Source organism: Camelina sativa, chromosome 18 (genome assembly GCF_000633955.1).
Source record: "Camelina sativa cultivar DH55 chromosome 18, Cs, whole genome shotgun sequence".
In the NCBI taxonomy this organism is placed as follows: domain Eukaryota; kingdom Viridiplantae; phylum Streptophyta; class Magnoliopsida; order Brassicales; family Brassicaceae; genus Camelina; species Camelina sativa.
Genome location: NC_025702.1, coordinates 10835369 through 10862084, shown reverse-complemented (window position 1 = coordinate 10862084; position 26716 = coordinate 10835369). Strand labels below are relative to the sequence as shown.

General features: G+C 34.6%; 4 protein-coding genes across 5 annotated transcripts; 3 read left to right on the top strand and 1 right to left on the bottom strand.

Moving 5' to 3' along the window:
- LOC104761063 lies at positions 1-4513 on the top strand. Of its 2 annotated transcripts, XM_010484084.2 has the most exons (5): positions 1-84; positions 269-355; positions 582-892; positions 992-2323; positions 4250-4513. In XM_010484084.2, the coding sequence occupies exons 3-4, from the start codon at positions 854-856 to the stop codon at positions 2069-2071; spliced, it is 1119 nt and encodes a 372-aa protein (XP_010482386.1). In that variant the 5' UTR covers positions 1-84; positions 269-355; positions 582-853; the 3' UTR covers positions 2072-2323; positions 4250-4513. The 2 variants fall into 2 exon arrangements, with proteins under 2 accessions (XP_010482386.1, XP_010482383.1); XM_010484081.2 differs by having other exon boundaries at positions 269-892.
- LOC109130606 lies at positions 2323-4054 on the top strand. The gene has a single exon (XM_019240324.1). The coding sequence runs from the start codon at positions 2555-2557 to the stop codon at positions 3224-3226; it is 672 nt and encodes a 223-aa protein (XP_019095869.1). The 5' UTR covers positions 2323-2554; the 3' UTR covers positions 3227-4054.
- LOC104763349 (prisilkin-39-like) lies at positions 5532-6658 on the bottom strand. Its single transcript, XM_010486731.1, has 2 exons — positions 6049-6658; positions 5532-5974 (listed from the first exon to the last, which is right to left on the bottom strand). The coding sequence occupies exons 1-2, from the start codon at positions 6656-6658 to the stop codon at positions 5532-5534; spliced, it is 1053 nt and encodes a 350-aa protein (XP_010485033.1).
- On the top strand, positions 23739-25982 carry LOC104761062 (bidirectional sugar transporter SWEET13-like). The gene is made up of 6 exons (XM_010484079.1): positions 23739-23923; positions 24041-24077; positions 24167-24380; positions 24522-24683; positions 24864-24983; positions 25445-25982. The coding sequence occupies exons 1-6, from the start codon at positions 23878-23880 to the stop codon at positions 25751-25753; spliced, it is 888 nt and encodes a 295-aa protein (XP_010482381.1). The 5' UTR covers positions 23739-23877; the 3' UTR covers positions 25754-25982.

The window sequence follows — 26716 nt, the reverse complement described above, 5'->3', positions numbered from 1 at the left end:
CTGTACTCCCGAGAGTAAAGTCATGAAGCATAGCTTAGTTGTTTTGCTCTTGAGCTCAGACTTTCGAACTGCATGGAATGCTAGGTACTCATATTGAGTAATAATTGTTATGATTGGCTTGATATATTTGCTAGTTTTAAACCTCAACTTGTATGTTTTTCCTGGAGATAGAAAGCTGATAGCAAAATAGAGTTTTTAAATCTAATTTCGTGTGAAACAAAACCTTTTTCTGGCTTATATATACCAACAAGAGATTTGTTTTTTTCAGGAACTTATCCTCCAGTGGATTGACTGGCCAAATCTATTCCAGCTAAGCTATTGGAGAAATCAAAAAGATGGTTCTCTTTACACTAAGGTATGCAATTCCTAGTAATGTTTTTCAGACTGAAGTTTCTCTAACTACTTGATAAGCTATTATTTCTCTGTAATTCCTAGTAATGTTTTATAAATTTAAAAATAACCAACATTTGGATCAAACAGTTTTACAATTTTACAGTTTCTTAAAAAAAAAAGTTTTCAAAGTTTAAAATTAAATTATATGGGCTTGGTAATTTATTACAAGGCCGGATTCTGGCTGACAGCGAAAAAAGGGAGTCAAAGTTGCCACTGCAACAAGGAAAATCCTAAATTCACTAAATCTTCATCATTAGTGAAGATGGGAAACTTGGGGTTTCAAAAGTTTCTATATTTGGGATCTTTGGAATCTCTAAGGACTAGTTTAGTTAGGAAAAATGGAAACTTTCCTAAGCCAAGGTGGCCCTTTTTTTATAAGAGAGAGAAGATGGAGAAGGGGAGAGTTAAGGCATCATAACCACCAACTGCTAGGGTTCTTTTGGGATCTCCAAACACAACAATGGCTCTGTTTCTCAGCCGAATCTCTTCCAAGCTATCTGTAAGATAACACAACACTCATCTCTATCCCCATATCATATAGTTTCTTGATTGATTATGCTTTTTTGAATTTTGACTCTGTTTGTGTGGAAATTGACAGGCTTGTAGGGTCAGTAAAACTGCTCGCTTCTTCTCATCACTGCCCGAGTCTCCGTACTTGCTTCTGAGTAGTGTGAAGGTGGGAGAGCCTTCTGAGAGTGGCAAAACCGTGAAGCACAAGTTATTCGATTCTAGGACGGAGAGAACAATGAAGAGCAGCGAGAAAACGCATCCAAAGGAGATCGATGGAGAAGTTCTAGTGGGAGCATCGCAAGGATGGGTTGTTTGTGTGAGCAAGAAGGATACTTCATTACATCTCACTGATGTGTTCAAGCCATGGGTCTCATCACCAAAAGTCATATCCTTGCCTGCTCTTGAGTTCTATCCTCGTCTTGCTCTGAAAGAAGTGGCTCTCTCGTCTTCTTCTCCTGACGAAGACGACTGCGTTGTGGCTACAAAGTTCGATAGGTCTTATCTGAGTGTATGCAGGCCTAATTGTGACTCGACGTGGACTCATTTCGAAACCACTTTCCCACTCTTGCAAGCCTCCGATCTCATGTATTCGAAAAGAGACGAAGCTTTCTACTTTGCGAGTGACAAGGGTCTCTACATGGGTTCCTTGAATCTCACCAACAACAAAAAGATCAAATATCAGCAGCTGAGCTTCTGTAACTTGCCTATGATCCCAGACTCCGAGTGGGAGATGTTGGAGACATGTTTCATGACCAAACACTTTGTGGAGTCACCCTCTGGCGAGTTTTTCTTTGTCAAGTGGTACCGCGGGTGTTTGCACAAGGAGAACATTGACAAGGAAGTGGAAAGTGTCCATATCGAAACAAGGCGGTTCATGGTGTTTAGAGAAGATGAGGAGAGCAGAGGCCTCTCTTACACTGAAGATATTGGAGATCTCTGCATCTTCCTTAGCAAGGGTGAAGCCTTCTGTCTCTCCGCGAGCATGTTCCCGGGACTCAGGCCTAACTCCATCTATTACATTGGGGCGGGAATCGGTTGCTACCATATTGGCTCTGGTACTGTCCACACCTACAATCCCCGTGGTACACCCAAAGCCACCATTGCGCCCTTCTGGATTCATCCCACTGATCCCATATGCTCCCTTCTGGATTCATCCATCTCTGCTTGAGCTCTAGCTAGGAATTGGGTCCAAATAAGTGCCTAGCTGTGTCATGCTACTATTAAGTCCGTCTGCTTTAATTATGTTGTGTTCTTGTGTTTAAAAAAGTGTCGCCTAGGCGCGCCTGGGCGAGAGGCGAGGTGATTATAAGGGTGTAGCGCCTCTAGTAGATGAGGCCAGGCGGTAGACCAAAGGCTTTCGCTTCAGGATGTCTTGCCATGGAGCCCGCCTCATCTCGCTTAGCGCCTGCAATAGTAGGAGGTAATATATGGTTAAACCTCAATATCTTCTCAATATTTTCTCAATATTTGCTTACTTAAAATGTTTCTAGAATGATTTTGTTGATTGCCGTGAATTTATTGCTAGAAGCCCTAAACTTTTTTTGCATATAAAGTCAAACTTCACTATTAGCTTCGTAGTTTCACGATAGTTTTTCCTCTCTGATCTAAGTCTCTACTCTCTAATCTCCCAACTCTTCTTCATCAACTCATCATGTCCGATTCAGTTCCTACTAAGGAACAAGATCCAGCTAGGAAACATGCAACTCCTGTTTCTTCCAAACCTGGTAGTTGGGTGTGTAACTATTGTAAAAAAATCACAAGCGGTGGAGTACAACGTGCAAAACAGCACATTGTTGGTGGTTATAAAAATGTTACTGCCTGCACTATGGTTTCCGATCATATAAAGGAAGAAGTCAGAAGTTTCATGCTTAAGAAGGCTGAAGCTAAAGCCACTACTCAAATGATGCCACCACCACCCAATTTATACGATGAGTATGAGGAAGATGAAGATGAAGGTCAGACTAGTAAGCCACCGCCTTCAAAGAAACGTAAGGGTCCAATGGACAAGTATGTATGTCCAACTCCTCCTGATGTCTTAAAAGGAAGAAAAGACAAAAAAGAAGTTTTTGGAAAATCTGATAAAGAACTTAGGGACAGAGCATGTGCAGAGATTGCAAGGTGGTTTTATGATGCAAGCCTTCCTTTTAATGCGGTTAACTATGACAGTTTCAAATCTTCACTTGAGTTAGTTGGTCAATATGGTTCTGGCTTTAAGCCACCAACCATGTACGAGCTGCGTGTTCCTTTTCTGAAGAAAGAAGTAAAAGAAACAGAGAAGCAGTTGGTGGAGCACAAAACAGAATGGTCAAGTAAAGGTTGTTAAATCATGTCTGACGGATGGCGTGATTCAGTTGTACAAAAGGACATTGTCAACTTTCTGGTTAATTCGCCAAATGGATCAGTCTTCGTCAAATCAGTTGATGTATCAACAGTTGTGAAAGATGCTCATTTGCTGTTTGATCATCTTGATCGTATGGTGGAAGAAGTTGGAGAATCTAATGTTGTCCAAGTGATAACTGATAACGCATCAAACTATATAAAAGCTGGTGAGTTTGTTATATCTTTAAGATTTATAAAGTTTTTTTTTTTTTTTGATTGTTTATGTGAGAGAAACTGGAGCGTGTTTCAACATCTCCATACTAAGAAAAGAAATCGATTGGGTCAACAACGTTTGAATGACATGGTGTTTGTTACATACAATCGAGCTTTACAACGCCCCTACAATAGGAAAGACACCATTGATCCCATCATCCTACAAGATATTGATGACTATAATGAATGGTTGGTATGAAGAATGGATGAGCAGTCAGCTGATGAGTTTAATGATCTAGTGTATGAAGATGGTGATTTAACATGGGAGGCAGTAAGCACAGCATCTGGGGCTAATGAACCTAACTACAATACTAGAGGCAAAAAAGCATCAGGATCGGCAAAGTCTTCAAGAGCTGAGAAAGGGAAGAATACAACATCAACCTCCACTCCAACTCCAAGGGCTGAAAGGACATCTCTAACTCCGATGACTTTGATTGATGAAGATGATGAGGATGAAGCTGAAGAAGATTTCATATGAGGAGATGATGATACTGAAGTTTATGTCAAAGATGACGAGTTTGATGATGATGAGATGGATTTTTAGGCTTTGTGTTTAAGTTTTAAACTTTCGTTGGATTTGCTTCTACTTTATTTTCATTTCTCTGTTTCAGACTCATGATTGGCTTTTTCTTTGTTTTCAAATCTTTCTCTATGTTTCAATTTCAAATGATAAACTATTGGTTTTAGACTCAGGTTGTGCTTACATGGTAAGGAATCGATTATTTATGACTAACTTTATGTCTGTTTTTTGCAGTTGCGTCTCATACACCAAAGACGCAGGGCGAATCTCGCCTAGGCGCAGGGCGCCAAACCTACCCTCTGTCGCCTCACCTTGCCTCTCGCCATTTAAAACCCAGTTGTGTTCTTCACCAAGTGGTTATCACCATGCCACTTGTTAGGTCTGGTTTGAGCTTTTGTGTCGTGTGTTATAAAACCAAATGGTCATCATCATTCCATTTGTTAGGATCTGTGTTTCTTGATATTGTTTCCACTTATGATTGCTTCGGCTTTGATGCTTCTTTTCTCAGTCAAGTAAGTGGTCATAATGCCACCAGTTTAAAAATTTAACATATAGTAAGATATATGATCCTGTTGCATGTGGGTTTGTGTGCTAGCTAATTTGTCAACTTCACAAACGAAAAGAGGAACTTGAAAGCTGAAACTCTACAAGAACAGAGATGAGTTTTTTAGTTGATTTAAGTACAAGAACGAAACCATAAATCCTAAATTCCTAATAATATTGGTCAGCTTTCTCTTAACCTCGAAGTAGAATGCGACTTTTTAATGTATTTTTGTTTTGACAAATGTTATTCAACTAATCTGAAAACATGATAGTTTAGATAATCGCTTCACCCGAGACAGGTGGTTGGTTCCTCGCAAGTGTAGTACTTTGTTTTTACTTGAAAATAATTACATATCTTATAACGAAAAAGAATGTCACTTAAAATTGGCATGGTGTGGAAATTTCACATTGATCATGGATATACTATATAAACAAAACAGTAGATATTATAAATACATCAAAGTGCGAGCTGCTGAATGCAAATAGTCGAACATATGTTAAGATCTCAAAACATAATTATGTCCTTTTACTAATTTCTGTTTCAATAATCCTCATTCGCTGATATGATATGAGATCTCACGAAACAAAAACACGATGAGGAACAGCGTTAAACAAAAGTCACTAGATTAATAGATTAACCCAAGGGACTACTACAAACACAACAATCATAATAATATCTTAATAATAATAAGCGGTGCTCACACATAAGATAAACTCGACAACATTAAACCAAAGTCATTTAAAACAGCAGCACCGTGATAAGGTAAATCAGAAACAAACGTAATTAACACATAACTAATAATATCCTTAAAACACGTACGAAACCATTATTAGCGAGAGAGAGAGGGTCTCCGTCTCTCCGAGAAGAGCCGCCACCTTAGTCATCGTTGTCATCTTTGATTTCCAGACCTTGAAAAGCCTTACCGGCATCTTCGTGATCACCTGCAATCCACGCAAGATCTTTCTTGCTGCCCTAACCAGGAGGAAACTTCCCTCCAGGGAAATTCTTCAATGCCTCTTTCTCCTCTGCGGTGTAGGTGTTTTCACCGTCAGAATTATCAGAACCAGGGTTCTTAGGGCTGTTTTCACCGCCTTCAGTCTCGGAACCACGGCTGGTAGTGCTGCTTGGAGAGACGTGACGGTTCTTACCGACGTAGCTAGGGCTTCTTTGGTTCTTACCGCCGTGGTTAGGGCTTCTCCGGTTTCTTTGACCACGGTAAGGACTTCTACTGCCTTGTCCGTAAGAACCGTAAATGGGATTGAGGTAGTTGTAGTTGTAGGCACCGCTTCCTTGATAAGGATAACCACCAGTGTTTCCATTATTGGGGCTTCCATTACCACCGTAGTTTCCGTAACCACTGTTGTTTCCTTGATTGGGGCTTCCATAGCCGGTTTGGTTTCCCTGGTTCTGACTTCCTTGCCCAAAAGGCCAAAACCACCGTAGACTTCATGGTTCGGACTTCCTTAATAGGGGTTGATTTGCCTGTAACGTCCAGGACTTGGGTAGCTTTGACCGTTACCACCGTAGACTCCATGGTTCGGACTTCCTTGATAGGGGTTGAGTTGCCCATAACGTCCAGGACTTGGGTAGCTTTGACCGTTACCACCGTAGACTCCATGGTTCGGACTTCCTTGATAGGGGTTGATTTGCCCGTAAGGTCCAGGACTTGGGTAGCTTTGACCATAACCACCGTTGTTTGGGCTGCTTTGGCCATTACCACCGTAGACTCCATGGCTCGGACTTCCTTGATAGGGGTTGATTTGCCCGTAACATCCAGGACTTGGGTAGCTTTGACCATAACCACCGTTGTTTGGGCTGCTTTGGCCATTACCACCGTAGACTCCATGGCTCGGACTTCCTTGATAGGGGTTGATTTGCCCGTAACATCCAGGACTTGGGTAGCTTTGACCATAACCACCGTTGTTTGGGCTGCTTTGGCCATTACCACCGTAGACTCCATGGCTCAGACTTCCTTGAGCAGAACCACTCTCTTCTTCTTCGTAGAGTAAGTAGCTGCTGAGTGACCGAAACGTATTTCCTCTCTCTCGGTTCTTTGTGACAGATTTGAGAGCTTTTGCTAGGGAGTTTGTTTTTTTCATTTTTTTTGGTGGTTTCTTTTTTTTTTTTTGTAAAAGATTGTGGGTTGGTTTCAATGGAAGGTCCCTCTAGATTTATAGAAGGATATAGGCGATAGAAGGAAGCTAACTTGAGCCATAGTCAGAAGCTAACTTGAGCCATAGTCATCTTCTTCATTTACCTGAAGAGGAATGTTCGAAATCTGAGAGTTAACAGTCGAAAAGAACACAAATGCGGTATAATGCAAATATGCAATGACTGTGATGTGGACGATATATTATGTTCGTTGATTTATTAACCTTTTTATACATATATAAAAAAAAACTACTCCTTCTGTCTCATACAGATTGATGTTTGTTCCATAAAGATTGATGTTTTATAAACTTCAAGAATTAATTATTGAAAATATTTAAAATTTTGAATTATTATTAATTTAAAATTAAATAATATATCTTTAGTCAAAGAAAAAAATATATTTAAATTCAATAATCATTGTTTTTTTAAAATATGTAAAATATTCTAATCATCAATTAATTTTTATGAGAGAGACGGAGTACATGTTAATCGGGACAACTTTCAAAAGCTGCATCGCGTGTTCCCAATTGTGTGATACAACTTACCAAATGGTTAACTGGAATTTTAAATGATGTTTGAACTTATCACATTACTAATGTTGTTTGGAAATATATATATATATTTTTTATTTTTCATCCTACGTACACGTTAACTCTTACTACAAGTTACAAATTGGATTGAAATGTGATAAATAATACAGAACTTCATATACACATTACTTAGGACCGGATATGGTAGGAACATGTTACATAGAAGAACTATATATATATATACATATATATATATATATATACAAATGATATTGTGATCAACAAAATATTTTCAGTGAATGACGTTCAACCGAAACAAATAATCTAAAATTATTGATAAAAGAACCTAATCAAAAACTGCTCTCCCTCTCTCTCTCTCTCTCTGTTACCATCATAATCCGTGGTATAAATTAAGTTTCTTTTCATGCAATGCCAAAAATAAAATAAACATAAAAAACTATTTGCATGCACAAAGGAAACAGTATTATCAAAACTTTAGTTTCCCACTTTCCATTCTCATATTTTTCAAAAAATATGGATCTTACAAATATAGATAAATTTCTTAGCCATAGAATTAAACCGGAAATTAATTTACTAGCTTACATGTACACGTCAATTAATTAAATGAGAGTAAGTAACGCCATTGATGAAAGTTATAAGCAACCAGCGGAAATGTGTTAAAATGGAGAACTTGTGTCGATAATTACTTAATTTGTTCACAATCGCCATTCAAATATTTAACTTTAGTTTACTGATTTTTGTCGACATGGAATCACTTTTATTTTTTCTTTCTCAAATTTCATAAAGAGTTAGTAAAGTTTAAATTCAAAGAATAGACACAAAGAGCAACGTTATCTCATAGTCTCCTTACAAGAAACAACAATTAACTAAATCAAAACATTACCTTCACTATGGCCTGATATGATGATCATTTGTAATGCATTTCTTAATTATTTTAGACATTTTCTTAATTATTTTGATTATTTTTTAAAAAATTATTTGGATATAAACTCACTCGTCATTTTCTTAAATCCTAAATCATTATATCATAATGTTTTTTGTTTAACCTTAAGCTTTAGATTTTCTGTATATATACTAGAAGAATTGTTCTGTATAGTTACGCTACTAAATGCACATATCCACTATCCAGACCCAACTATCATACACGTTACACAATTACCAATCGGATTTTCAAATGTGATAAATACTCTTCAAAACTAAGAAGAGTGTAACGAATACTAATATTGCGATCAACAACTATAAATGAGTGGAAAACGTTCAATATAAAACTGAAACATATTTTATAATTTTGATTTTTACTAGTGCTTGACATTTTAACGTTTTTATATAGGAAAAAAAGTACGACAAACCAATTTTTTTAAAAACTGCTACTGCTCGTCTGCTCCATCATCATTACTTACACTGTCCATCCTTACAAGTTACAACCAACGTCATTACTGTAATCAATATATTGAGTTTTTTTTTTTTTGCATGCGATGTCAATGTCAATAAAATAAAATCTTTGCATGCACTAATGATATACTCCAAAATAATTAATTCGCAGGCACAAAAATTAATTCCCCTACCCATACTTTTATTTTCCAAAAGAAGTGGATCGAAATGTGGATTACAAGTATTTATGGATCTCTCATCTCTGAGTCTGTGGACTGGAGGAGTCTGGAGAGTATGTAAGTTTCTTACAGTCTAATAAATACGTTCAGGACAGTCGACAAATAATATTACTACTTTGTTTTACACACGCCAACTTATATGAGAGTAACGTCAACGACATTGATTTTAATTGCAAGCACGCGGTGAATTATAACAAGTTCTACACTACTTTGAAAATGTGTATTGGATACTGCCACTGTTATCCATATAAGTATATATTAATAAACAAATTTGGTAACATTATCCAACTTACCAGCTTCTCGAAGTTTTAAGTTGTATTTTAGTAAACAAAAATTGAACCGAAACCAGAACAAAAATCTGAAAATTGAAACCAATACCGGCAAACACGAGTAATATATATATATATATGAATGTTTTTACTTCGATGTATACCTATATAAGTATATCACAAATTCACAATTCAAACGCATAAACTTTCTATGCTTCGGTTTTCGAAAGATTTATATCATTTCCAAGGTACAATAATATCTCTATTGTCATTGATATCTTTTTCAAGTTTCCATACGACTGTGTAAGTCCAGAGTCCTGTGATTCATACTCACATCATCATTTTTTTCTTTTTTTCTTTTCTTTTTAGTCCAAGTCGTCTTGTTATGCATGCGAATCTGAAAATACTATTACTTTAGAGGGTTTCCACCTCTACACGCAAGAATCCAATGGTATGGTTCGATGTTATGATGCATGTATTTCCTTATGTTTTAGCATTAGTTTTTGTCATAGAACGCTAGATGCATGTCTCCAAAAAGTGCATAATCTATTTAAAACAAATTAAATGGAACAGAAGCTGAAGAAATTTGAAAACTTGGAGTATACAATCTTAAGAAAAAAAACTGTTAAGATAGTGATATTTCTCCCAAAGTAGTTAGAGGGCATTAACTACATTCATGCCACTAGGCATTATAGTTAGTGTTACCATTTTCATTCTAGGGAATTAGTACGTACATATATACTAATTTTGAGCTGTAAAAGATGGACTGAAGTAAAAGCAAATTATTTTATGCTATCAGGCCTCCTAAAGCCCATAACGTTTTTTGAAATAAAAATGTAGTAAAATAGGATATTTTGATTATTTTCATCAAGTCAGAATAGTTAAGAGAAAAAAAAACAAAAGTACTGTAAAAGGTAATATTTGCAATGATAGTATGCCTTAGAAATTTGTAACACGGTTTGCAATATTTTTGCAATAATAATTGCACATCACAATTTTATTGCAAATTTATTACAGAATAACAACAACAAAATTTTGTTGTTACTTTCTATTACAAATTAGCAACATTTTTACAATATATATATATATATTACAAAATTTGTAAGAGATATTTCAACAATTATAAATTATAGCTAATTTGCAAGAAAATATGTTAAATTATGTAACAAATTATATTAAATTTTAAATCTTATTATAAGAAAATATGAAAGAAAAAAATGTATTTTAATAACTCATGTGCCAAAAAAAAAAGAAGCAAAATGCTATGATTAAAATTAATGTTACAAAATAAACTGCAATCTTACTAATAGGTAAATGAAACTACAACTATATTTATTGTAATATATAACGCGGCGAAATATGGATTTTAGAAGAAAATACTTGAAACATTTTTGGTTTTAGTCATGTATATGGAAAAGTGATTACTACAAATTTGCAACAATATTTGCTTTTTATGTTACGTAGCATTTATTTATAACAATTTTATAGTTCTAAGAAGCACCACTAATTTGCTTTGTAGATATTGTTGCAATAATACAACACATAACAATAAATTTATTCATTGTAAATTTGTAATAATATTTGCTACAATTTTTTTGTCGCAATCGTTTGTAACAATTGAAAGTTGCGAACGTACATCACAATTATACCACAGATTTATTACTAAAAAATGTTGCACTAATATGACATATATAGCAAGAATTTTATTCATTGTAAATTTTGTAATATATGTGCAACAAATACCAATTTACAACACTCAAATAGCAACAATAGAAAATATGTCTCAATTTTATCGCATCCTCATATTTGCAATAATATATTAACTTTTTTGCAACAAATTTTAGTGTTGCAAGACCACCATTTTCTTTTACTGTAAAAATGTATCAATTTTTGTAACAAAACAAAAAATTCCCAAAAAGATTTCATTGATATTTGTGTCATTGTGTGTATGAATTGACATTGACTACATATATCTAAAAAAAATTAGTACCAAACAAAATTAGTTACTACTACATTGATCTTCCAGGACATACCACCAATCGAAATTTGAATTTTGATAAATAGGATTGTGATTCCTATCAATTATACATCAAATTGGTTTTTTTATGTATAAAAACATTCTCTAATCACTTTTTTCATCTTCTTTGTTTAGTAGTTCTATGTTGATAGGATGTTGATACCAAAATTCAAAAAATACAGACGATAAAATTAAACAAAAAGAAAGTTGATAATCATTTTATCTAAAATATTAAAAGAGTTAGATAAAATTGGAACATTTACCAAACACTTGCATTGCAAATCTAAAACGACAAACCTAAAACAATGTCAATTGAGACAAATATAGTGGGATTGTTTCTTAGTCTCACAAACTTTAACATTGGAAGATTGCAAGAGCCATAAAGTCTAGGTACGATGATTGAAATCTCAGAACATAGCCGAATAAATAATAATCAAGGAAACATTAAACTGAAGTTTCGTGGAACACAAGCCTTACATCAGATAGCAACTCGAGTATCAAATCATAGGACCATCAGACATAAATTCTACTTGTTGAATCATTTTATCTAAGAATGTAGAATCAGTTCTTACGAATGCTATTATTTTATATGCTTTTCGTTTCAATCGATGCATAATAAGTAAGTAGTATTGTGCAGTTTTAAAAACTGTAGACAGTGTTTGGAAAACGACCCATGAAAATGAAATTAATGTAAAATATATATATACAAACGATAAAATCAAAAAAAAAATTGATAATCATTTTATCTAAAACATTAAAACAGATGGATAAATTAGAATATTTACCAAACATTTGCATTGAAAATCTAATATAAAACGGAGGGAGTAGTATATAACAAAATACAATACATTTCTTGTGTACGTATTTCGTTGTAACAAAAAAAAAATCCAAATAAACGAAATTAATATAAAATGGTTAGTTCTTGATTTTTTTAAAAAAATTATCGTTTTTTTGTCAATGAAAAGTATTGTTTTACATGTTTTTCGTTTTACTCAATGCATAGTAAGTAAGTAGTATTGTGTAGTTTTGAAAGTTGTAGACAGTATTTGGAAAATGAAAATGAAACTAATGTAAGAAAATATATACATACAATAAAATCTAACAAAAAAAAGTTGATAATATATAATGTTTGGTCGTAAAAAATAAATAAAAGAAAAATATCTAAAAAAACAGATGGGAGAGAAGACTTACTCCTTTTGCACAAAAAAAATATATTTTTATGTATATTGAGGCCTTCCAAATCCTTAAGAAAATTTGCCAACAAAGTTTAAGAAAATATTTTTGAATATGTTAGTTCCCAACCATACCATGTCAAAGTTCATATAACAGAGTCATTTTATACTTATGGATATTATAACAGTTTTGATTGTGTTTTTTTTTCCATGCAGTTGAAGTCAAAAGGTGATACGTGGGACAAAATCAATTTTGAGTTTCTTGGTAATCTAACCGGTGAGCCGTATACCATGCATACGAATGTGTATACGAGCCTTTGAAGTGAAGTGAGTCAAGAACTTAAGCTCAACCATCAAAAACGATCGGGGAAAATGAAAAAGGCAAAGACTTTGAGAGTAAAAAGTATTAAAGATCCAACAGAAGGGTAAAGCACTTTCAACGGACAATGAATTAAGGGGAATATGTTATGGTGATACACTAAACAAAAAAAAATCTTCTTTAGTTTCTTTTTGTGTTTTCGTTTCTTCTTACCAATGCTTTCAACTTTCGTACTACTGAAAAAATCATTTTTTTTTTCCTTTTCTCGCAGATTCTGTTAGAAAGCATTTTTCTTGGTTGGATGCATGGGAAGGAATTTTGACCGTCGAATAAGGCATTCCCTTGATTGGAGGCGAAAACGTTCCTTTGTGACTTTTACAAGTCCCACAAGACTATTAAAGATTATAAAGAATCAATTATTAACTAGCTTTCAAATTACTTGGGAATTGATTATTAGCCCGTTTAAGCTAATAATTATTCAGAGCCAACAATAAGATTGTCCTCGAATACTTAAGGAAGATGCAAATGGTTTACCGAAAAAAATAGAAAAATAATACTGACAAAAATGAAAATAATTTTTGGAGATCTTACTTTTGTTTTAATTATAATTCTCAAGTCATTTTCACACACTTTATATTTCGACCAAACGATTTCTGTTACTCTTTTGTATAGAATCAAAAAAGATAGTTTAAGAACTCAAATAAAGACTCTCTTTATTATTACTAAAGAAAATAACTCAAAACTTTGGTTTCTCTCAAATTATCAATCTCTCAATCTGATTAGTTGTGTCACATCTCAACACATTCTTATAATTGACTTTGTTAATCCTAATCCTACTAGGAATCACACATATTAGATATCTCCTAATACACTTGATTCTTGTCTCCTTAACAAACCCAATTATAGTAAGACTAGGACTATCTTCCAGCTCAAGCTTCCTTCAAGCTTATCCCAACATACTCCTCCTTAAGCTTGAAGCTCTGTTTCGACAAGTCTTGAACTCCCAAGAGATCTCTCATTACCTTAAACTTGTTTTTGTCTAAAGCTTTTGTGAGAATGTCTGTTCTCTGCTCATTTCTCGGGACATGCTCAACCACAATCTGACCACTCTCAACCCGTTCTCTAATGAAGTGATAACGCCTATGTATGTGCTTACTTCTCCCATGGAAGACAGGGTTCTTCGTGAGAGCAATCGCCGATTGGTTATCAATCTGAATAGTAACCTTCTATTATGCAGCTCTGGTGATCTCGACCAACAAATCCTGCAACCAAATCGCTTGCTTTGCAGCTTCAGTCCCGGCCATAAACTCTGCTTCGCAAGAAGATAAAGTCACCACATCCTGTTTCTGCGAGCACCATGTGATCGGACTCTTACCAAGATAGAATATATGCCCTGAAGTACTCCTTCCATCGTCTGGATCGACATTATGACTGCTATCGCTGTAGCCTATTAACCGTGGTACATTTGATCTACCATAAGATAGGCCAAAATGTATGGTTCCTCTTAAGTATCTTAAGCAATGCTTCATTGCTACACCATGTGATCGCCTTGGACTCTGCATATATTTGCTCAGTATCCCCACACAATACGATAGATCTGGCCTAGTATGGAGCAAATAGCGTAGACACCCCACATTCTTCTTATACAAAGTTGCATCAATCTCCTCTTCATTCACAGCTTTAGATAATTTTAACTCTGTCTCCAACGGAATAAGAACTGAATTGCAGTTTGACATCCCTGCTTCTTCAAGAATCTTATGAGCATATCGAGCCTGACTTAGTGTGATCCCATCTTGATGTTGACAAACCTGCATTCCAAGGTAATATGACAATTTCCCAAGATTACTCATCTCAAAGTTAGCAGCCATCTCCTCCTTAAATCTGTTAACCATAGTTAGACTTGTCCCTGTGACAAACAAGTCATCAACATAGACACCTATAATCAAGACATCTTTACCAGCATCCTTTCGATACACAGCAGGTTCTTTTGAACACCTCACAAACTGCAACTCTTCCAAAATTTGATTCAGCTTATTATTCCAAGCTCTAGGTGCCTGTCTTAAGCCATATAAGGCTTTGTTAAGCTTGTAGACTTTTCCTTCACTCCCTCTTTTCTCAAAACCTTCAGGTTGACTAACAAAAACAGTCGCCTTAAGCTCTCCATGAAGAAATATTGTCTTTACATCAAGATGGTGAATTTCCAAACCATGTGAGGCTGCAAGATCAATTAGGAGTCTTATAGTCTCAATCCTAGAAACTGGTGCAAAAACTTCCTCAAAGTCCACTCCATATTTTTGCACATATCTTTTTGCTACTAGCCTAGCCTTGTATTTGTTGATACTTCCATCTGAATTCCTCTTTAGCTTAAATACCCACTTTAAACTAATTGGTTTTACTCCAGTGGGTAAGTCAACAAGATCCCAAGTTCTTAGTTTCTCTATTGATCCTATCTCATCCTCACAAGCTCTTATCCACTCCTTAGATTTCCTTGCTTCATAGAAGCATGTAGGTTCATTGTTTAGACATAAAAGCATTAACTCACCTTCTTCTTCAGCAAGTAGGACATAATCCTCAAGATGTTTCGGTTTAACTCTCTCCCGCTGTGACCTTCGTAACTCTGGCTCGTTAGGAGTGTTAGAAACTGCAGATTGACCTGCAGTCGGACCTGCAGGTTGTATCAACTCGCGCTTAATCATTCGTCCATGTGTATCCGAAATATCATCAGGTTCTGTTTCACTCAAACTTTCTTCTTCTTCTTGATTCTGATCCTTCTCACTAGCTTCTTCATTTTCCTGCAGACCGTGCTTACCATAACCATGAAAATTAACCTTAAAACTCTCATTACTTCCTTCTGTAGCGCTTTCTTGAGACCAATGCCATCCTTTCGTTTCATCAAACACAACATCTCGACTGACAATAATTTTCTTTGACTGCGGATCCAACAAACGATACGCTTTAGACCCAGGTTCTGTTCCCAAGTTCACAAGAATACGTCTTCTATCATCTAACTTATTTAAGTTAGGCTTCTCTACCTTTGCATAGCCAATGCAACCGAAAATCCTAATATGATGAACTGTAGGCTTTTTATCTCGATAACACTCATATGGATTTTTTTCTTTTAAAGCTCTAGTTGCTATCCTGTTGATAAGGTATGTAGAATGCCTAATAGCTTCTCCCCAAAGATAGTTTGGCATGCCATTCCCAACAAAGTTCTGTTTTTCCTTTCCACAACACCATTCTGTTGTGGTGTATATGGAGCTGTCAAGTGCCGTTTTATGCCAGAAGCTTCACAAAAAGAATTAAATTCCTAAGACACAAACTCTCCACCTCTATCTGTTATGAAGATTTGTATTGTTTCCCCAACTTCTTTCTCCACTACAGCTTTGAACTTCTGAAATTTTTGAAAAGAGTCTCCTTTCTCTTTTAGAAGCATAGTCCACATATATCTCGAGAAGTCATCGATGATCACGAAAACGTACCTATTTCCAGCTGATGTGGTTGGTGTTATCGGTCCACACAAATCGCCATGTAAGAGTTCTAACCTCCTTGTTGCTCAAAAAATAGCTTCCTGAGGAAACTCTTGCCTAGTCTGCTTTCCAAGCAAACATGAGTTACAAACTTCTTTTTGTACTGAGAATTTTGGCGCTCCTAGAACCAATTCTTTACCTAGCATCGATCCTAAGGTTGTATAGTTCACATGTCCCATTCTCGCATGCCATTTACCAGACTCACTTATTTCAGTAAGGTATAGACAAGCATTATCTCGCAACCCCATCTGAACTTTGTATAGGCAATTTCTAGACTTCTCTGTTTTGACAAGTAGATTTCCATCTTGATCTCTCATTGTCAAATACTTACCTCTCAAGCTTACATCACATCCCAACTTTGTAGCTTGTCCAAGACTGATTATATTGCTTCTCAAATCAGGAATAAAATAAACATCAGTCATCTCCCTTTGCTTCCCATTCTGATCTATGAAAGCGATTGTTCCTTTTTCCCATTATATCAACTCTTGAGTCATCTCCAAAACGAACCTTTCCAGTATCAGACAGATCAAGCTTGTTAAAATACCTTCTATCTCCGGTCATATGGTTGCTAGCACCATTATCAAGGTACCATGTGCTATCTCTATTTGTACTAGTCTCAAATTTACTTGGTACAACTCGTTTCTCATTCAAAAACACGACCTCATGCATTAGAAGTTCGTCCGCATCCTTTGTATCCTTGTTATCCGTTTCTTGTGCCTCTTGTAACTTGAGCAGTCTATCTGGACAGTGTGAGGCAAAATGTCCGTATTGATCACACCTAAAACAAGTAACTTGGGACATGTCTCTTCCTCCAAAACATCCTCTTCCTTGACCTCTGTAGCCATATCTACCTCCACGACCTCTTCCTCTGTAACTTCCAAAATCTCCATTGTATTCCTTGTATTGTTGTTTGCTTGTTGGTTCACCTGTTGATTCGTATTCACAAACATCAGCTTGTTCTGTTCCTCCGGAACTTCTTCTTCACCACTGATTCGTTCTTCATAAGTTTTTAGGCGGCCAACGATATCTTCAAAGCTTACAATGTTTAAATCCAGAACTTGTTCTAGAGAGGCAACTATATGAATGAATTTCCTGCGAGGAAGACTGCTCAGAAACTTCTTTACAATCTTTGGTTCCTCTATATTTGATCCTAACGCAGCTAATTTCGATCCAATTTCAGCTATTTTACCAACAAAGTCATCAATTCTCTCAGATTCTTGCATCTTCAATCGATCAAACTCAGCCATTAGAGTTTTCAGCCTAGCTTCTCTAACACGTTCTGCTCCAACGTTTCTAGCTCGGATTGCTTCCCATACCTTCTTCGCCGTACTGAGTTCTCCAACTTGTAGAGTTAGGCTCTCAGGTATCGATTGAAACAGCAAGGCCATCGCTACATTGTTTTTATTCTCGTTGACTTGGTCGGCTTCTGCTTCTATAACATCCCAGACCTTATGAATTTTGAGTGCGATTTTCGTCTTCAAAGCCCATACGGTATAGTTGTTTGTATTGAGCATAGGACAAACAATTGAGGAAGAGCCTCCTCCTTCTTTAGGTTGTGGTGGTGATGATACCGCAAGTTCTAAAGCTTTTGTGAGAATGTCTGCTCTCTGCTCATTTCCTGGGACATGCTCAACCACAATCTGACCACTCTCAACCCGTTCTCTAATGAAGTGATAACGCCTATGTATGTGCTTACTTCTCCCATGGAAGACAGGGTTCTTCGTGAGAGCAATCGTCGATTGGTTATCAATCTGAATAGTTACCTTCTCTTCTGCAGCTCCGGTGATCTCGACCAACAAATCCTGCAACCAAATTGCTTGATTTGCAGCTTCAGTCCTGGCCGTAAACTCTGCTTCGCAAGAAGATAAAGTCATCACATCCTGTTTCTGCGAGCACCATGTGATCGGACTCTTACCAAAATAGAATATATGCCCTGAAGTACTCCTTCCATCATCTGGATCGACATTATGACTGCTATCGCTGTAGCCTATTAACCGTGGTACATTTGATCTACCATAAGATAGGCCGAAATGTATGGTAGATCAAATGTACCACGGTTAATAGGCTACAACGATAGCATTCATGGTTATATTTAAACCGAAACATCTTGAGGATTATGTCCTACTTGCTGAAGAAGAAGGTGAGTTAATGCTTTTATGTCTAAACAATGAACCTACAAGCTTCTATGAAGCAAGGAAATCTAAGAAGTGGATAAGAGCTTGTGAGGATGAGATAGGATCAATAGAGAAGCTAAGAACTTGGGATCTTGTTGACTTACCCATTGGAGCAAAACCAATTGGTTTAAAGTGGGTATTTAAGCTAAAGAGGAATTCAGATGGAAGTATCAACAAATACAAGGCTAGGCTAGTAGCAAAAGGATATGTGCAAAAATATGGAGTGGACTTTGAGGAAGTTTTTGCACCAGTTGCTAGGATTGAGACTATAAGACTCCTAATTGATCTTGCAACCTCACATGGTTGGGAAATTCACCATCTTGATGTAAAGAAAGCATTTCTTCGATGATCGAGCAATGACTCTGATACCAAATATAAAATCAAAAGATAGTTTAAGAACTCAGATAAAGAATAACTCTCTTTATTATTACTAAAGAAAATAACTCAAAACTTAGGTTTCTCTCCAACCCTCAATCTCTCAATCTGATTAGTTGTGTCACATCTCAACACATCTTTATATAAGACTTTGTTAATTCTAATCCTACTAGAAATCACATATATTAGATATTTCCTAATACACTTGATCTTTATCTCCTTAACAAACCCAATTATAATAAGACTAGTACTATCTTCCAACTCAACCTTCTTTCAACCTTATCCCAACATTTTGATAGGTTAGATGTTAGTTTATTGTCGTTCAAAATACTAATTATATGATTCTTATTTTGCTAGTTTGTGAAAACATATAAAAAGTGCAATATTTCCCCTTTTTTAAACTGAAGTATCTTATTCAAGTGTGGGGCCCTTCATTTGAAATACGAAAGCTAAGTAATTTGGCTGCTTTTAAAACAAACAAAAAAAACAAGACACCAGACCTTGGAGTATACATTAATACTTGTATATTATTAAAAATTATATCATTTTTTCATAATGATTAATTATATCATTATTCGATGGGAAAGTAAGAATATGTGTTCCTGATCGTTCCTTGTATCGTACCATCTTCATATACTATTTACTTGACAAGGGAGCTTAGTGCTTTTGCTTTACCTATTTATTTCGTTTTGCTGCGACTCACTTTACTTACTTAAATGCTTCACTTAGTTCTGAAGACTCCATTTGACCAAAAAAAAAAAAAGAGTTCTGAAGACTCCAAAAATATCTCAGTGCTTCCACATGATTCATTGCAATCAATCGGCAAATTCAAAAGTTTTTGTTTTATTGCTAAAATCTTTTTAACTCATATATCGACACTTAATTTGATTCCATGTTGTTAGAGCTAAAAAGCCACATACGTATATGGTATAACGCTACGTCTAATTTACCAGCTTTTTGAGAAAAACGTTCTCAAAATTAACTTGCACTCCTTTTATGGTGAATGATCTCCTAAAACAATTTGTAGTTTTGTAGTATGGTGTGAGAGAGCATAAAAAAGATAAAACATAACTCATGATTACATGACCAGTCAACCGGCGTTCCAAACTATTGGGGTTAAAAATGGACCGTTAATTTTTTAATTTACGCTGATTTTTTCTTCTTCTGAAATTAGCTGTTACAATGCATATGTTTCACCACCTCATAATATAATAACTTTACCGTCCGAAGTTCTTGAGCGAAAATAGGTAAATTTAATTGATAGTAGTAGTATTATTTAGTAATTAATTTCTGTATAGCATCAATAAGACTATTAGTAAATAAAACATACTATATCCAATCATAAAGTCTTCTTCTCTAGATCGATCATCTATATTTAATTATCAAATTTGTTTAAAAGATGTTAAAAGACGTCTTTTAGAGGTAGAAATAATCAAATAAAAAATATTCACATGATACCATCTTAAAACAAAATCATTGGATATATTATACAAAATTGACGGTTTACTATTTTTTATTATGTTCAAGTTATGTTGTATTCTACAATTTATTTTAATAGTCTCGTTTTCTACGAATTTATATTTTTTTGGCAACCTACAAACTCCTTAGAAATCGTTTTATATTTAATTTAAACATTTTACAATTTTACTTTGTAACAAGAATTACATTTAACTATCTTTGACATTCACCATCTTTAAATCATTCTTGTTTCTTGTGATCAAATCTACCTAACACACTAAATTATCAATTCCAATATAATTGCGTGCATATTTTCTTTCATGTGATGTTAAAATAATAAAATTGTTAGTGAAGGACAAAAATGGCCAAGGAGCAAACAAAGAGTAAAAGGTAAATTACAGAAAGATAAAAAAAATGTGCTTAAAAAGGTGAGCGTCGGTCCATGGTGACAAGTGGCATGGGCACGAACGGCACACAATAGAACCGGGCGGGCATTGTCTATATGAGTAGATAGAGTCATGTATTGTTTTAATCTGCACTTACCAAGAGACTGTCTTGGAATGGTAAACGACAGTAAAAGCAAACGATGAGTCATCACTATCATCACTATCAATTTTACACTGATTCTATTGCACATTCACACACATCACACACACCCAAGAAGCTCTGACATTGATTGACGCTTTTTTTTTTTTTTTTTCATATATAGATACGGCGATCACGAGACAACAACAATGGAATGGAACTACAGTGATCAATTTTATTTATCTTTTCCACAAATTTATATACTTGTTTTTTTTACATTCCATGAAAAAGTTAATTGTTTTTTTTTGTCTCACAGTTCCTAGTCTGGTGATTGAATATCTTGATGAATTTCAAAAATTGGGTATGAAAGTTTTTAATTCAATTCTCTGGGGTATATACTGATAAAAAAATCAAGAAGACTATAAATATAATTAAGGAACTATCGTCTCATTCTTTTTCAAAAAAAAAAAAAACTATCTTCTCATTAGTTGTTAACCAAAACTTATGCCAAATGTGAATTACCCCATATACATATAGTTTTTAGTAGTAAGTCAAACTGATAATAAGAAATTGTCTTCTTTTGCATTTCGAAAGGACATGAAAAGAAGCGGTCCTAACTTTAAAATGTCATGAAATTTCATCATCTTTCAAAGTTTTAAGAAAATGCAAGTGAGACTGATGTCAAAAAGAAGAAGAAGAAGAAGAAGAAGAAGAAGAAGATGCAAGAGACTTTAATTATTTTACTTCACTGTAGGGGCTATGATGATCGGGATGAAATGTTATAAATTTTGTAAACGTGTTTCTCTCGATCAACTGATGTGATAACCTCTTTACTACATTGCATGATTTCAAATTGATAAGAAAAAGAACGATAGGACAACAACCTTTAGGGTTATTGACAAAGTCGATATGCACATATTTGTAAATGACTTGAAATACGGAACCAAAATGGAAATCATAGATTTATCCAAAAATGAAATATGCCAAAAATATTCAAGTCTCTCTTTCTAATTTCTTAATTTTTAAAATAACAAGTATATATCAACAATAATTATTTAACAAGTATATATTAAGATACAAATCGGAAACTTGTGTAATTATTTTGTCTTTCTCTAAATTGCAACAATTAATTTGTGACCAAACAACTTTAGTCAGCTCAAATAGACGATATATAACATTCCCATGTGATGTTTTATAACTTTATGTTTTCATTTTTGACAAACTAGTCGATAAAGTTTTGTGGAAGCTGGTGGAAGCAAATATTAGTAATATAGATTAATTTTACAGAAAAGAAAAGGTTAGTGAGACAATTTGCTTCGATATGATATCATTTGTGTAAATTAAATGTAGATAAATTTAGATAACACGGAAAGTAGCCAAGTGGAACATCAAGAAGTATGATGTTGAATCCTACCTATAACCACACGACAGTCACGTTAAGATAAAACGCAATACAGCTCTATTCTTATTTTATTTCTTAATTTTTTTTATATGGTAGAAAAAATTATACATAAAAGTGAAAAGTATACTATTTATATTTTTCTTTTTAATCACTTCTTCTTAAAGTTTAAAAATTTTAGTGGTTTATACTCTAAAATGACTAGTTAACTATGAGATCGTTTCTGTTTGGATGAAATATTTTAAAACATTACCAACTCACTAAGGCAATTAGTAATAAATAGATTGATTATTTGGAAGAATAAAAAATTAGGAATATACTTTGGTCACACAAGTTTTTTTTTTCTTTTTTTTTTAAATAAGATGAAGAGATAAACACAAATGAGACTATAATAAGGGTATTAATAAATTAGTTACGGACCTAATTAGTTAACATGCTCGTAAGCAACATAAAATATAGCACACGTGGCGCATACTCAATGGAAAGTGTTCATGTTGACTGGTACGATGAATACAGAGGGAGCGATCACGGTTAGGATTTATGAAGGTTGTACCGTCCGATGGCAACTTCCATGTGACTTTTTCTTTTTAGATATATATGTTTTGCTATATTATAAACTTCTTTGTTGTTACAACATACTCCCTCCGTTTCAGATTAATAAATAACCACTTTAAAAAAGTTCAACCAATCATAATCATAAACAAGACTGCATAAAATAAATAATAAAAAAATAGAAAAGTAATTTAAAAGTTACCTAGAAAGTTGAAAACATCCTATATTATAAAACAAAGAAAAACCTCTAAAACATTTTATATTATGAAACGGAGGAAATATTTTATATTCTCTACAAGCTATTTAATACGGCTAACTAAAAATATTTCGATACACATACAAAAGTATATATAATTTGTTGCAAGTCGTATAAACAAATCCAACATACAAGTCCTTAAAGTCGTTTTAAGTCATAAACTAGTATTTTTAACTCAAATTTCTGTGAAATGACTTAATATCAGCCATGAGCTAAGATATGTTGATTGGCTAACGAAGTAAAACTAAAAGTTAGTATTTAGGGAATCGTTTGGCTCGATTCTCCCGATTAAGTATTAATTAGAGAATCATATACGTTAAAAGGTGATTTAAATTGAATGAAAAGGCGTATTAATGATATATATTGCTTGAATGGTTCACTAGAAAGCTAACACCCGATCCGGGGCTTATTGGTCACCGCTAAACAATAAGTGACCACTCGTTAAATGGCTTTATAAGTAAACCTCTATCGACCGTTCTTTTAAGTTTTTCTTTTTGGTTTTAAAGGAAAAAAATTGTTGAAGCTCCATTCGTATGAGTACGATAATAAAATATAAATCTAAGTTTGGTATCAGAAAAAAAGTTTGATACTAATAAAATAGACGCCAAGAGTGCATACCACTGAAAATGTCATACATTTAATTTTCTATTTAAAAGAAAACATCAATCAGAAATATCTGAGACCAATAATGTGACATGTCCTTCTCTCACCGCTCTGTAAACGATGTCGTCTTAAACGTACTAACGTTGCACCCTTTCACATGTGAACCCTCTATATATATCTTGTAACATTGGCATTGTAAATTCATAGCTAAAACTCACAAACTAGAGCTTGGCTTTCAAGGGTTAGAAGAGGTTCCAAGATCTCTGTCTTTCTCTTTCTGATCTTGGTCTTTTAATACTTCTTTTCACATACATAATTTTTTCAATAGTCCGACCAAACAAAGGGAAAAAACAGCAAGAAATGGCTCTAACTCACAATGTATGGGCGTTTGTGTTCGGAATCATGGGTACGTGTGTATATATAAGCATTGACAGAAAGGTTCATCATATATACTAGCAAACTCAACCAACACTTTGAATTACGTTTTAAAACTCACAGTGTTTATTACACAATAAATTTGCAGGTAACATCATATCATTCGTCGTGTTCTTGGCCCCAGTGTAAGCATCAACATGTTCTTACAAAGTCTCTCAATATTTGTAGATGTTTCGAAATAATTCAATTTTTTTTTTGTTTTTGAATTATTTAGGCCCACTTTTATACGGATCGTCAAGAAGAAATCTACAGAAGGATTTCAGTCTCTTCCCTATCTTTCCGCGATTTTCAGCGCCATGCTTTGGATTTACTACGCTATGCAAAAGGATGGATCAGGTTTCCTTCTCATCACCATAAACGCTGTCGGATGCGTCATCGAAACCATCTACATCGTCCTCTTTGTAACCTATGCTAACAAGAAAACCAGAGTATGTGTTGAAACATCTTTTTCTATACCTTTATATAAGTTTTTATTGTAGCTTTCACGTTGATCATAAACATGCACGTATATACACATACGTAAATGCTTTTGTGTCCGGCTTGCTAATAACTAGATGCTTATGTTGCAGATATCCACTCTGAAAGTTCTTGGTCTCTTGAACTTTTTGGGGTTTGCTGTCATTGTTCTTGTCTGCGAGCTCTTAACCAAAGGTTCCACACGTGAGAAAGTGCTCGGAGGGATTTGCGTTGGATTTTCCGTCAGTGTGTTCGCAGCTCCTTTGAGTATCATGGTACGTTTATATGTTCGAACGAGCTATGTTTTGCGTAATTTGACCTATATATAGACTATATAGTGGGCCTAAATAATACAAAAAGTTGTTTTGTCTTTCCTTTCCTGGTTATATGGAGTATATTATATAGTTTCACTTTGGGAAAAGTAAAATAGTTAAAAACTACTAATTTTGGTGCAGAGAGTGGTGGTACGTACAAGAAGTGTGGAGTTTATGCCCTTCTCTTTATCGTTGTTTCTTACGTTAAGCGCTGTCACGTGGCTATTCTACGGTCTTGCTATTAAAGACTTCTACGTTGCGGTGAGTTTTATTCATATAATTCTCAATTATTATTTATATTCTGTTTCTATCTTTTCTAGGCATATAGTAACGGACAACACAACATAAAATGATTAGATTATTATTGTGGGTGGTTCTTTAATAAAGTAAAATACAGTAGTTACCTTTTTCTTTTTTCCCCATTTCAAACTATATTTTTAAAGACCTTTTAGTCGAATATGAATGTCGTGGCAACGAATATATGATTTAAAACCGTGCACACATTTCGCTTCATTAGTAGCATTATTATAAAATAATTGGAACCCCACTAAATGTGCTAAGGAATTGAGTGTACAATAAGATATGTACTAGAAACAAAAAATATAATTTGTTCTGTTGCGATGTCGGTAATTTTTCCTTTGTTATTTTTCTTTGCCAACTTCTTTTGTCGACAATAGATGGAATATTAATGTCCTTTACACATATTTTGTTTATTATTGAAGCTTCCAAATGTATTGGGCGCGTTCTTAGGAGCTGTTCAAATGATTCTCTACATAATTTTCAAGTACTACAAAACTCCGGTGGCTCAGAAGACAGACAAATCCAAAGCGGTTGCGTCCGAATACTCCATCGATATAGCGAAGCTAACAACCATTACACCCGGTCCGATTTCGGATTCGACGGTTCATCAAGCGCCTGCTGTTCACAATGTTCTTGAGACTCAGATTCAAGTGACCGAGGTCAAGAGCCAGAACATGAACGATGGGGAAGACCAGACTAGCAAGGATGTCCAGAACCAAAACCAAGTTTAAGTAGTGACTCTTTTATATAGACTCATTAATAATGCATTGTTTGAGTTGTGCGCTCTAGCTAACTTTTCTTCTCCCTTTAATTCGGATTTTGTGGTCTTCGTCTCTTTTATTTAGTTCTCTCATGTACCACTCCTTTTCTTTTCTTTTTTTCTCATCATTTTCTTTCCAGGTATCTGGAAATTGTGCTATGATCAATAAATAAATTAGTTGTTAAACTAAATTTATAATAGATTTGAATCCTCTCTAGATTGGTCACAAGAAAAATAAAATAAAATCAGTACTTAATCTTCCAACTGGTTGTTCAAAACAAAAAAAAAATCTTCCAACTCATGCGATTTTTTTTATAGACTTTATAGTTTTTACTATCAACTTCAACTGTAAAACTGAATTTTCAGTAATTAATCTTCCGAATCCTTGACAAATTGTGTGCACGTTATAAGGAAGGCCCTCTTGAACGGGACAGGCCCACCTCCTAGCGTCCTTGAAAATTGAAGTACTTTCTTTTTTTATGAGCGGTGTGAAAGTGAAACATTGAGGTTTAAGTCTTAATTGGGTAGAACTGTAGAAGGCTTAACTGATTATCATCTAATTAATGATATACCCCCTCCGTTTTGTTTTAATTGTCGTCCTAGATTTGTTTTCATGTTTTACAATACATGTCGTTCACATTTTTCAATGTAAGTTTTGTAAAAGAATCTCAATTATAGCCTCACGTCTAAAACTATTTCAAGAATCACTTTGAAAAAATTAATGTTGTTTGTAAGGTTAATATAGTCAACTTATTCAAATTCTTAATCTACTCAAAATAACCTAGAACGAAAATTAAATAAATACAGAGGGAGTATAATTTTTTGTTAAGAGCGTTTACGGAAACGGATGGTTAAGTTGTAAAGTGTAAAAGTTTTTCTAGAACACATAAGAAAAACCATTCTATAACCTAAACCCACATAGAGACTACACACA

What these genes read in the sequence shown, in the direction of transcription:
- LOC104761063 (XM_010484084.2), top strand. Translation starts at nt 854, where the DNA reads ATGGCTCTGTTTCTCAGCCGAATCTCTTCCAAGCTATCT. An exon ending in GAATCTCTTCCAAGCTATCT is followed by an intron (nt 893 to 991) that starts GTAAGATAACAC and finishes GGAAATTGACAG; the next exon opens with GCTTGTAGGGTCAGTAAAAC.
- LOC109130606 (XM_019240324.1), top strand. Translation starts at nt 2,555, where the DNA reads ATGTCCGATTCAGTTCCTACTAAGGAACAAGATCCAGCTAGGAAACAT.
- LOC104763349 (XM_010486731.1), bottom strand. Translation starts at nt 6,658, where the DNA reads ATGAAAAAAACAAACTCCCTAGCAAAAGCTCTCAAATCTGTCACAAAG. An exon ending in AAGCTACCCAAGTCCTGGAC is followed by an intron (nt 5,975 to 6,048) that starts GTTACAGGCAAA and finishes CTTTTGGGCAAG; the next exon opens with GAAGTCAGAACCAGGGAAAC.
- LOC104761062 (XM_010484079.1), top strand. Translation starts at nt 23,878, where the DNA reads ATGGCTCTAACTCACAATGTATGGGCGTTTGTGTTCGGAATCATGG. An exon ending in GTTTGTGTTCGGAATCATGG is followed by an intron (nt 23,924 to 24,040) that starts GTACGTGTGTAT and finishes ATAAATTTGCAG; the next exon opens with GTAACATCATATCATTCGTC. An exon ending in ATGCTAACAAGAAAACCAGA is followed by an intron (nt 24,381 to 24,521) that starts GTATGTGTTGAA and finishes CTTATGTTGCAG; the next exon opens with ATATCCACTCTGAAAGTTCT.